This window comes from Chlorocebus sabaeus, chromosome 16 (genome assembly GCF_047675955.1).
Source record: "Chlorocebus sabaeus isolate Y175 chromosome 16, mChlSab1.0.hap1, whole genome shotgun sequence".
NCBI classification, from domain to species: Eukaryota; Metazoa; Chordata; class Mammalia; order Primates; family Cercopithecidae; genus Chlorocebus; species Chlorocebus sabaeus.
Window position 1 is genome coordinate 3,486,110 of NC_132919.1, and position 12,395 is coordinate 3,498,504.

The window sequence follows — 12,395 nt, forward strand, 5'->3', positions numbered from 1 at the left end:
ACCGCACCCGGCCTACTTGGACATTTTTAAATGGGTCCTGAAGGGAAGCTTCAGGTGTCCGATTGGGTCAGACAGAAACTAAATTGGGTTTAGTAAAAGACCTCCGGTAGAAAAGGTTCCAGGAAGACAGAAAATAATGGGTTTATTTAAATTCGGGGAGTCTGAGACTCCATCTCAGAACATTTGCTTTTCTAGATAAATGAGTGAATCTTACCAAAACTAATTTAGAATTTTGGTGGCCACAATAAGGAAGTTTTAACCTAAACAAACAAAAAAATTCCAAACACCTCAGAAACAATGACATATGTTTTTGATTGGCAGGTAAAGGTTTCTAATCTCTCTTTCTTTCTACCTTCCTCTCCCTACACTGAATCTGCTGACATTTTTGCTTGTTTACCTCCTACCCCAAAGTTAAAAAAAGATGAAAAAAAGAGAACTAGATTACTGTTTATAAAGTCAGGCTCTCAAATTAACTAGCTCTGCTTTTTAAGCATTCTCATGCCTTGGTTAAAATCTTGAGCTCAGAGCAAAAATGAAAGGTATCCCTGGCTGGCATAGAAAATGCTTTGTCTGCCCTATTGAAATTGTTTTCTTTGTCTTGCTTCTGCAACTACTTTATGAAAATTTCCCCTCTTGCCTCTTCTGACACAGTGCTAACAGTCTGGTGCTACCCTGATTCACAAATCACTGAATCTTCAAATAAACTCTTTGTTTGTTTGTTTGTTTGTTTTTGAGACAGAGTCTCACTCTGTTGCCCAGGCTGGAGTGCATTGGCACAATCTCAGCTCACAGCAACCTCTGCCTCCTAGATTCAAGCAATTCTCTGCCTCAGCCTCCCGAGTAGCTGGGATTACAGGTGCCCGCCACCAATCCTGGCTAATTTTTTGTATTTTTAGTAGAGACGGGGTTTCACCATGTTGGCCAGGCTGGTGTTGAACTCCTGACCTCGTGACCACCTGCCTCAGTCTCCCAAAGTGCTGGGATTACAGGCGTGAGCCACTGCAACCAGCCAAATTAGCTTTTTAAAATTTAAATGTACTTAAGTTTTTCTTCTACCCAACATTCAATGCTTTTTTAGCTATGTGTATATGCCACATTTTAAAAATTCATTCACGGCCAGGCACGGTGCTCACACCTGTAATCCCAACACTTTGAAAGGCTGAGGCAGGTGGATCACGAGGTCAAGAGATCAAGACCATCCTGGTCAACATGGTGAAACCCCATCTCTACTAAAAATATAAAAATTAGCCGGGCATGGTGGCGCACGTCTGTAGTCCCAGCTACTTGGGAGACTGAGGCAGGAGAATCACTTGAACTCGGGAGGCGGAGGTTGCATTGAGCCAAGATTGTACCACTGTACTCCAGCCAGGTGACAGAGCAAGACTCTGTCTCAAAAAAAAAAAAAAAAGATTCATTCATTAGTTGATAGATATTTAGGTGCTTTCTACTTTTTGGCTATTATAAATAATCCTGCTGTGAATGTCTGTGTACGAGTTTTTGTGTGGACATCATTTATTTTCAGTTCTCCTGGGTGTATTTCTAGGAGCGGAATTGCTGGGTCCTGTGGTAACTCCATGTTTAACATTTGAGGAACTACCAGCTGTTTTCCAAAGAGGCTGTACCTTTTTACAATCCCACTAGCATGTTCTCACCCTTTTTTCAAGTTTAAATCATTTTGTATTTAAGCCCTGATTTTACAAAACATAGTATATAAAGGCAAACTAAATTTACATAATTTAAATTGTTATTTTTCTTTTTTTTTTCCTCTAGGGAAGATGCCTTAAGAACAACTCAATTTGTTCACGTAAATTGCCTTCAGCCTACATTGCAGTAATAAGTTATAAGATTTTACATGTATTTTGGAAGAAATCACACAGAAAAAGCTGCTTTTTCAATAAATGTGGCCAGCTTCACATCTCTTTTGGTCAGTCCACCACAGTCATGTGAGGTGAGAGTTATCTGGACCTTGTTTTATACATTGAACCATCATCTTCTCTGCTTGTAGGGCAACTCGGGACCTAAAGCCAAATGCCTGATTAAAAATTTGGAAGGAGAGGCTGGGCACGATGGCTCACGCCTGTAATCCCAGCACTTTGGGAGGCCGAGGCGGGCAGATCACAAGGTGAAGAGATTGAGACCAGCCTGGCCAACATGGTGAAACCCCGTCTCTACTAAAAATACAAAAATTAGCTAGGAGTGGTGGCACATGCCTGTAGTCCCATCTACTCGGGAGGATGAGGCAGGAGAATCGCTTGAACCCGGGAGGCGAAGGTTGCAATGAGCTGAGATCGCGCCACTGCACTCCAGCCTGAGAGACAGAGTGAGACTCCATGTCAAAAAAAAAAAAAAAAAAATGTTGGAAGGAGAATGCTTTGTAGATAGCATCTCTCTCTCACTCAATTCCGACCATCCTGCTGCTTTCAGATTGAGCATAGCTTGGTTCCCCTCCTCTGCTGTCAACCTGTGAGTACCTGACAACATGGCCACCAGCCCTGGGCTCTGGCCTCGCAGCACCACCAAGCACCACGTCGCCCCACGTTCTCACATTTTTAAATGGTTGAAAAGAAATTAAAAGAAGAATTTTTCATGACACATGAAAATTATATGGCATTCCTATTTCAGTGTCTATGAACAATGTTTTACTGGAACACAGCGATGCCCGTTCATTCACACATTGTCTAGGGCTGGTTTCAAACTCCTACAGCAGAGCTGAGCAGTTACAACACAGACTGCATGATCCACAAAGCCGAAAATATTTACAGAAAATATGTTCTGCCCTTTAGAGAAAAAGAGCCAACCCCTGCCCTAGACACGGCTACCTCTACCCTTACCATGAATACAGAAAATATTCTGCATTTTCTTGTTTTGTTTTGTTTTTGAGAGAGTCTCACTCTGTCACCCAGGCTGGGGTACAGTGGCGTGATCTCGGCTCACTGCAACCACTGCCTCCTGGATTCCAGCAATTCTCTGCCTCAGCCTCCCCAGTAGCTGGGACTACAGGCGCCCGCCACCACGCCCAGCTAATTTTTGTATTTTCAGTAGAGACAGGGTTTCACCATCTTGGCCAGGCAGGTCTTGAACTCCTGACCTTGTGATCCGCCCGCCTCGGCCTCCCAAAGTGCTGGGATGACAGGCGTGAGCCACCGCGCCCGGCCTATTCTGCACTTCTAATCAGATCTGACATCACTTCCATTGACAAACACACAGTAACCAAAACCCTCATCAGCTCATCTGTTTTCTTGGGCCCGTAGTCACATAGAAACCAGACAGCTGGAAAGAGCCATTTCCCTCACCCGACCCCATAGCGGGTCAGCACAGATGGTCGGTGCTCAGGGACAGAATTTGCCCTGCTGGCCTGTAAGCTCCCTCAATAGAGGATTTTACCTGCAAGGAAGAGGGTGCTTTTCACCTTTACAGAATAATGATCTCCGGCAGGATGCCGAGACTGCTAAGCTCCGCATGCCTGCAGACTCGCACAGAGTTGGTGCTTACGAGGCAGGTGACAGTGTAAGTCTGAGGACAGAACAAAAGAAACACTTACCTGCATCTGTCCTCTGGGCCATGCAGGAATAGACAGAGGCCTGTAAATCACCCAAGGCCACTCCCACCTCCGTCCCCTCTGGGATTTCAAACCATATGTGGGAAGTTCTGCCTGCCACACTGCCAGGCTCAGCGATGTCCGGGAGCAGGTGGACGGGAAAACCTGAGCTCCTCAGTCTGTAAAACAAAAGTGGACACCTACATGGACCCACACTTAGGTTTCTGGAGTTTAAGGGACCCTCCCTTCTTTCCTTTCCCCCTCCCTCCCTCCCTCCCTCCCTTCCTTCCCTTCCTTCCCTCCGTCTCTCCACACCTTTCCCCCTCCCTCCCTCCCTCCCTCCCTCCCTTCCCTCCGTCTCTCTACTCCTTTCCTCCCTCCCTCCCTTCCTTCCCTTCCCTCCTTCCCTCTTTCTCTCCCTTCCTTCCCTCCCTCCCTCCATTCCTTCCCTCTCTCCCATCCCTTCCCTCCTTCCCTCTCTTCCTCCCTTCCTTCCCTCCCTTCCTTCCTCCCTTCCCCGCCACCCTCCCTCCTTCCTTTCCCCTTCCTTCCTTCCTCCCTCCCTTCCTTTCTTCCTTCCTTCCTTTTCTTTCCTTCTTTCTTTCTTTTTTACTTATTTATTTTTTTGAGACAGAGTCTTGCTCTGTTGCCCAGACTAGAGTGCAGTGGCACCATCTCGGCTCACTGCAACCTCTGCCTCCCAGGTTCAAGCGATTCTCCTGCCTCAGCCTCCCTAGTAGCTGGGATTACAGGCGCACACCACCATGCCCGGCTAATTTTTGTATTTTTAGTAAAGATGGGGTTTCGCCATGTTGGCCAGGCTGGTCTCGAACTCCTGACCTCACATGATTCACCCGCTTCAGTCTCCCAAAGTGCTGGGATTACAAGCATGAACCACCGCACCCGGCTCCTTCTTTTTTTCAGACAGGGTCTCGCTCTGTGACCCAGGCTGGAGTGGAGTGGTATGATCACTGCTCACTGTAACCTCAACTTCCCAGGTTCAGGCAATTCTCCCGCCTCAACCTCCCAAGCAGGCGTACTCCCCCACACCCAGCTGCTTTCTTTTTTGTTGTTTGTTTCCAGGAAACTCTGCACAGGAAAGTGCTATAGGACACACGTGGCCGAAGAGGGGCTAGAATTCAGAGCCGTCACAGGCAGCTTCTCTGGCTTTTTTAAAACCATGAGCTTAGGCTTTGTCAGTAGAGTGCACTGGCTTTCATAAGCTTAGGATTCACCTTCCAGGAAAGAAAACAAACAACATAAAGCAGCCGTGATCAAGTCCAGCCTCCCCTGTTTGAAGGGAACTCAAAAACCCTGCAAACGGAGGCAGCCGGAGGTTCGGCGCCATTATGGTTGGTTAGCACAGTCCAAACCAAAGTCAAACGCAGCAAGCTCCTGAATATCAAATGCATTCGTCACTCAGCGTTAGTGAATGGGGGGCTGTCAATTGCACACAACATGCTGGAAAGTCCTTTACCTGAACTACCAGGTGCTTTTTGTTTTATTTCAGAGCTCAGAATTTGGGCCCTGAAGGAAGTGAACTTACAGGGCACTGGATTTCTGTACCTGAAAAGGCAAATGATTGTTTAAAAGAACTTAAAAGGCATCCTTCAAGCCTACTATCTCTAGTTCTTTTTTGTTTTTTTTGGAGACAGAGTCTCGCTCTGTCCCCCAGGCGGGAGTGCAGTGGTACAATCTCGGCTCAATGCAACATCCGCCTCCCAGGTTCAAGTGATTCTCCTGCCTCAGCCTCTGGAGTAGCTGGGATTACAGGCACCTGCCAGCATGCCCAGTTAATGTTTGTATTTTTAGTAGAGATGGGGTTTTGCCATGTTGCCCAGACTGGTCTCGAACTCCTGACCTCAGGTGATCCACACGCCTCAGCCTCCCAAAATGCTGGGATCACAGGTGTGAGCCACTGTGCCCGACCCTGTAAGTTTAAGTATTAAAGAGTGAAAGCTGTACTCTGAAACCTACAGACTGGGCCCACGGTCACAGAGAAGGAACAGCCCACCCGGGGTCTGGGGGGCTGCGGAGGAGGACAGCATGGCTGAAGCCCCTACCCCAGGGCTCAGGGCTCTGCTTACACTTGGCCCACCCATGCCCCGTGACTGGGACAGGCTGGGGGCACTGGACCCTGATCCTGGCCTCCTGGAACCCTCCACCACTCCCAGATGGGAAAGCTCCCACTGAAGCATCGGCTCTGGGGTTGCCCTTCGGATTGGAGCAGGAGGAACAGCCTGCAGGGATGTGATACTCACATCTCCACGTTCCAGCTTTGGCTCTGCGTGTTGAAATAGCCCCAGCTAGCAGCGTTCTGGTCGGACATCAGGGGTCTCGGCAAGCCACACAGCATGGCAACCACATAGTCATGGATGGTGCCGGCTGCGTCGTAGGACTTCAGGAACTCTGGGCTGTTTTTCATACCAAAAACAACTCAACATGGTACAACATGAACTCGGGAGCATGTGCCGCATCTAGCAGCAGGCAGCGGGGACCAGCTGTGCCATGGCCAGGTGGCAGCCACAACCCCACATGCTATGGCTCAAGTCCAGCTGGGTCCTTGGGATTAGGACCTTCCAGCTGCTTCAAGCAAAGCCAGCCTAAGTCAGCCCCAGGGGAAGGGCCTCAGAGGAGAAAGTGTCAAGCCTGGGAAAGCAGACGTCAACCTCCGCAGCAGCCTCACAGGCCTGAACACACTGCAAATTCTCCCTGTGACCCTCGGCAAGTCACCTGCCCTCTCTGTCCCTTCCTTTTCCCATCTGGGTGGGAACTGGATAACCAATAGAGAACCCTCTGCAAAAGGATGCGGTTCTGGACCCAATCTAGGTCCAGGCCACGCTCCCTCTTGTCCTGCCAAGACACGCTCACTGCAGCAGAGCCCAGCAGGCGGGGCGATGCGGACACAGCCCCGGCCCATTCTCATCCTCCCAGAAACCCGGCCCCCAAGTCAAAGTGCAGTTGCCCGTACCAATATTTCAAAAGCCAGAAGATAGTTGCACAGCCAAAGCCCGTGGCCACACTGAGATGAGACTTCGGCTGGGGTAGAGAGGCCAGGAATTCGCTGCTGCATCGGCCATCCTGCCACGTGACCAGGTGGCTAACAGCTCGGGGCTCGAACACAGGGGCAGTCCCTCCCTCTATCCATTCACAGCCTGGAACAAAAGAGACGGCCAGCAATGAAGAAAAGAGCAATTGACTAGGCATGGCGCGGCCTTGATACTACTCTGCTGGTGAGTGACAAAATATGTGCGAATGGTCCCATGATAAAGCCTGGCGCACCTGTGGGTCCTGATGGCATTGGCTTTAGTGCTTGCCTCTACCACATGACTGTGGGACCCTGGGCACGTCACATACTCCCTCCGTTTGCCACACTTCTCTGTTTTTATTCTTTTTTGAAGTTGATATCGCATCTCCCCACATCCCATAAGAGAAGATGTCTGGCACAATCTCAAGTCCTCTGGTCTCTGTCCCTCCAACCCTCAACATGACAACATTATCTAGGCTTCCTGCTACTTGACTACCAGTAAATTTTCTCTTTTCCTTAGGTCTTAGCTGATTGATTTTTATTTTATTTTATTTTATTTATTTTATTTTTGAGACAGAGTCTCACTGTGTCCCCCAGGCTGGAATGCAGTGGCACGATCTCAGCTCACTGCAACCTCCATCTCCCAGGTTCAAGCGATTCTTGTGCCTCAGCCTCCCAAGTAGCTGAGACTACAGGCCCACGCCACCACGCCCAGCTAATTTTTTTGATTTTTTAGTAGAGACAGGGTTTCATCATGCTGCCCAGGCTGGTCTCCAACTCCTGAGCTCAGGCAATCCACCCGCCTCAGCCTTCCAAACTGCTAGGATTACAGGCATGAGCCACCACGCCTGGCCCTGATTGATTTTTAGACGTCCAAATTTACTTTAAAAAAATCTGGGGGCCGGGCGCGGTGGCTCACGCCTGTAATCCCAGCACTTTGGGAGGCCGAGGCGGGCGGATCACAAGGTCAGGAGATTGAGACCATGGTGAAACCCCGTCTCTACTAAAAAATAGAAAAAAAAATTAGCCGGGTGCAGTGGCGGGCGCCTGTAGTCCCAGCTACTGGGGAGGCTGAGGTAGGAGAATGGCGTGAACCCGGGAGGCGGAGCTTGCAGTGAGCCGAGATTGCGCCACTGCACTCCAGCCTGGGCGACAGAGCGAGACTCCGTCTCAAAAAAAAAAAAAAAAAAAAAAAAATCTGGGCCGGGCGCGGTGGCTCAAGTCTGTAATCCCAGCACTTTGGGAGGCCGAGATGGGCGGATCACGAGGTCAGGAGATCAAGACCATCCTGGCTAACATGGTGAAACCCCGTCTCTACTGAAAAAAAATACAAAAAAAAAACTAGCCGGGCAAGGCGGCGGACGCCTGTAGTCCCAGCTACTTGGGAGGCTGAGGCAGAATGGCGTAAACCCGGGAGGTGGAGCTTGCAGTGAGCTGAGATCTGGCCACTGCACTCCAGCCTGGGAGACAGAGCGATACTCCGTCTCAAAAAAAAAAAAAAAAAAAAAAATTCTGACCATGAGATTTTTTTCGTTTGTGCCTTGTGACATCCTCTGGATTTCTCTCTGCTCTGATTCAGTGATTTCGCCCAAGGCCAATTTCAGTGTCAGTCTTTCCAGGCAGTGTCTGAAGACCCAGATAACTCCAGATATTTTTCATGTTCCCATCTTTGAATGCCAGTTTGATCCGTTATAACAGTCTGGTTCTGAGTTCCTTCCCTTCCATGCTTAAAAGCACTTTTTGCGGTCGACTGTCGCAAATTCTTCACTACTCCTCCCACTAAGAGGTGGCATCTGAATCCTCTTTCCTTGAATATAGAATCACCTGGGTGACGTGCTTGACCAGGAGAATGTGGAGGCAGTGACATCTTGGGACTCCCAAGGCTAGGTCATAAGAAGCATTGCAGCTCCCACCCAAGCCTCTTACATAACTCTCTCTGGAGCAATCAGCCTCCAGATAAGAAGTGCAACTACACCGAGGCCGCCATGCTGAGGAGAGCACGGGCAAAGAGCAGCCGGCATACCATTTCCAGGTGAGCCCAGCCTCCAGCCTTCCCCACCAAGGTACCAGGCATTGAGTAAAGCCATCATGACCCGACCAGTCTGTCCACCAGATGAAGCAACCTCCACCATCTCCATGGACGAGCAGCAGTGGGCCAAGCCTTGCCCAATCCCTGACCCAAAAAATCATGAGAGATGATAAATGCTTGTTGCTTTCAGTCACTAGGTTGGAGGTAGTTTGTTACGCCGCAATAGGTCATCAAAATATTACTCCTGGTCAGGCGCGGTGGCTCACGCCTATAATCCCAGCACTTTGGGAGGCTGAGGCAGGCGGATCATCTGAGGTCAGGAGTTCGAGACCAGCCTGGGTAACATGGAGAAACCTCATCTCTACAAAAAATACAAAAATTAGCCAGGCATGATGGCGCATGCCTGTAATCCCAGCAACTCGGGAGACTGAGGCAGAAGAATCGCTTGAACCCAGGAGGCGGAGGTTGCAGTGAGCTGAGATCGCGCCACTGCACTCCAACTTGGGCGACAGAGTGAGATTCCATCTCAGAAAAACAAAACAAACAAAAAAATACTACTCCATTGTCTTTTCACATGGAGTGTTGCTGTTGAAAAAAATCTAATGTCAATCTGACCCTTATTCTTATGAGATCTGATCTTTTGCTCTGCAAGCTTTTAGAATTCTGTCTTTGAAATCCTTAAATGTTCGCTAGAATATATCTAGCTGGGCGTTGTCTTTATCTCCTCTATGACGTTCTATGGGCCCTTTCAGGCTGGGGTGTTCCATCTTATTTTGCCAATTATAGGAAATTTTTCTCCATTATTTCTTCAATGATTTCCTCCTCTCCATTTTTATTTTTCCCTTTCCGGTCTCCTATTATTTAGATGCTAGTGCTTCTATTTGTATCCTCAATATCTGTTACCTCGTCAGACGCGGTGGCTCACATCTGTAATTCCAGCACTTTGGGAGGCTGAAGCAGGTGGATCACTTGAGGTCAGGAGTTCAAGACCAGCCTGGCCAACATGGTGAAACTCCTTCTCTACTAAAAATACCAAAAAAAAAAAAAAAAATAGCTGGGCTTGGTGGCGGGCGCCTGTAGTCATAACTACTCGGGAGGCTGAGGCAGGAGAATGGCGTGAACCTAGGAGGCAGAGCTTGCAGTGAGCCGAGATCGCACCACTGCACTCCAGCCTGGGCAACACAGCAAGATTCCATCTCAAAAAAAAAAAAAAAAATTAGCCAGGCATGGTGGCAGGTGCCTGTAATAACAGTTACTCGGGAGGGGAGATTTAGGCAGGAGAATCACTTGAATCCAGGAGGCAGACGTTGCAGTGAACCCAGATCACTCCAGCCTGGGCGACAAGAGCAAGACTCCATCTCAAAAAAAAAAAAAAAAACAAAAATAAATACCAGTTTTCCACTCCCTTTGCCAACTCTCGACATTACTGAACATTTTGATTTCTTACCATCCGATGGGTGGAGAGTGTTGCGTTGTTGTTTTCATCCGCACTGCTCTAATTACTAACGACGCTGAACATCTTTCCAGATGTGTACTAGCCATTTGTGATTCCTCTTCTAGGAATAACCTGTTGGTGTCCTTCGCCCGTTTTTCCACAGGGCTGCTTGTTCTCTCTTAGTTACTGGTTCTTTGCATGTACTGACCTGTCCTTTGTCCACTATTCACTACCAGATATTTTCTCCCTGTCTGCTGCTCGCCTTTTAGCTTTCTTTTATGATCCTGGTTTCTCTTCTGCTTTTACTGAGCCTGAAAATGGAGTGTGGAAACCGGCGTAACCACAGGCCTTTCAGAAGACACTAATCGCTCCCTCTCCTCCCCTCCAGCTCGCTCGGGGTGCCCTCACTGAAGCACTTAGCTCTCTGCTCAAGTTACTCCCGCCCATCTGTGTTGACTGTTTTGGAAAGTAGAGGCTTCGTTCCTTCATTTCTATCTCTCCCCCAGGGCCCAGCAAAGGGCTTTATATGCTGTAGGTAGGGAAACCAAACTGAATTAAGGCTGCCATTAAAATCGGCAAGACTGGATCCCAAATGTGATTTCACTTGACTCCACTAAGCAGGTTCACCGTCACCGAACTGTGGCTTTCCTCCTTCCCAGAAACAGAAAACAAACCCAGGAGGCATGTGGGCTGGCTCGATAAAATATGAAGCAGCTCTTTCCAACGATGTGGCTGATGGTTTGTGTGGTTGTTAGAGAGCCCAGGAGACAGGCAGAAAGGAAGGCACGTGACCGGACCACAATCATCAGCTCTCTGCTGTCCTCTTCGGAAAGGGTTTTCGTATTAAAAGGACATTTATTCTCATTAATGCAAAATTAAGGAGTTTTAAAAGCTTTTACAATCTAGACTCCCTCTGAGAGGTTAGCCTTGACACCCTAATCGCCTTGTGCTCCCGCCACTGCTTGGTGCCAAGCAGCTCCCATGGTCCCGGCGGGCCCGACGATAGGCGGACAGGAGGGAGGAAGGGGAGGAGGAGGAGTCTGCATCGGCTCCTACGATTGCCCGGCCCCATCCTGGGGGTGATTAAAGCGTGCATCACTAAATGCCAGTCCCACTGACAGACGAGTCACCATGCACTTCAGGGCACTCTACATTGCCGACTCTCCATGCAGAAAGGGATGAAGCCAATGTTCAAATCCTCATAACTACAGCCCCCCAAAGTAGCCATCCATCTGCTTAAAATGTTCATCTGCAGTAAAATGTTGATTTTGTTGAAGCTGAGTGATGGGTATATGTTGCACTATTCTCCCTATTTTTGTTTGTCTAAATTAAATCTTTTATAATTTCCATTTTTTTTTTTGAGACAGAGTCTTGCTCTGTCGCCCAGGTTGGAGTGCAGTGGCACGATCTCGGCTCACTGCAAGCTCTGCCTCCTGGGTTCAAGTGATTCTCCTGCCTCAGTCTCTCGAGTAGCTGGGATTATAGGCGCCCACCACCACACCCAGCTAATTTTTGTATTTTTAGTAGAGATGGGGTTTCACCATGTTGGCCAGGCTGATCTCTAATTCCTGACCTCGTGATCTGCCCGCCTCAGCCTCCCAAGGTGCTGGGATTACAGGCATGAGCCATCGTGCCTGGCCAATACAATTTCTTTTAAAGTTTGATTTGTTGTTGTTTTCTGAGACAGGGTCTTGCTCTGTAGCCCAGGCTGGAGTGCAGTGGAGCAATCACAGCTCACGGCAGCCTCAACCTCGAGGGCTCCAGTGATCCTCTCACCTCAGCCTCCCAAGTAGCTGGGACTACAAACATGCAGCACCACACCCAACTTATTTTCACATCTTTTGTAGAGACGGGGGTCCCACTATGTTGCCCAGGCTAGTCTTGAACTCCTGGCCTTACGCAATACTCCTCCTGCCTCGGCCTCCCAAAGTGTTGGGATTTACAGGTGTGAGCCACCACACCTGGCCTTAAAAAGTTTTTTTAATGCCTGCCATAACCGGGAGCTCCCAACTTCCTACAGGAGTCTCATCCTTCCTTGGACATTCTGCTGGGAATACTCTCACTAAGCCACTGTGTCCCCCTGCAGCTCTGGTCCTTCACCAAAAACAACCCCGGCAGGCCTTTAGAAGCTCCTTGAGGCCGGGCGCGGTGGTTCACGCCTGTAATCCCAGCACTCTGGGAGGCCGAGGCGGGAGGATCACGAGGTCAGGAGATCGAGACCATCCCAGCTAACATGGTGAAACCCCGTCTCTACTAAAAATATAAAAAATTAGCTGGGCGTGGTGGCAGGCGCCTGTAGTCCCAGCCAGTCGGGAGGCTGAGGCAGGAGAATGGCGTGAACCCGGGAGGTGGAGCTTGCAGTGAG

The 12,395-nt window shown here is 49.1% G+C and overlaps 1 protein-coding gene across 1 annotated transcript in view; it reads right to left on the bottom strand.

The window, feature by feature from the left end:
* The window catches only part of SHPK (sedoheptulokinase), a 29,476-nt gene that overhangs the window by 9,820 nt on the left and 7,261 nt on the right, over window positions 1-12,395 (bottom strand). Inside the window, exons 3-5 of the mRNA XM_008009873.3 lie at window positions 6,510-6,693; window positions 5,800-5,952; window positions 3,542-3,717 (exon numbers count right to left, since the gene is read on the bottom strand). Of these exons, the coding sequence (XP_008008064.3) occupies window positions 3,542-3,717; window positions 5,800-5,952; window positions 6,510-6,693 (513 nt within the window). The remainder of the gene's footprint in view (window positions 1-3,541; window positions 3,718-5,799; window positions 5,953-6,509; window positions 6,694-12,395) is intronic.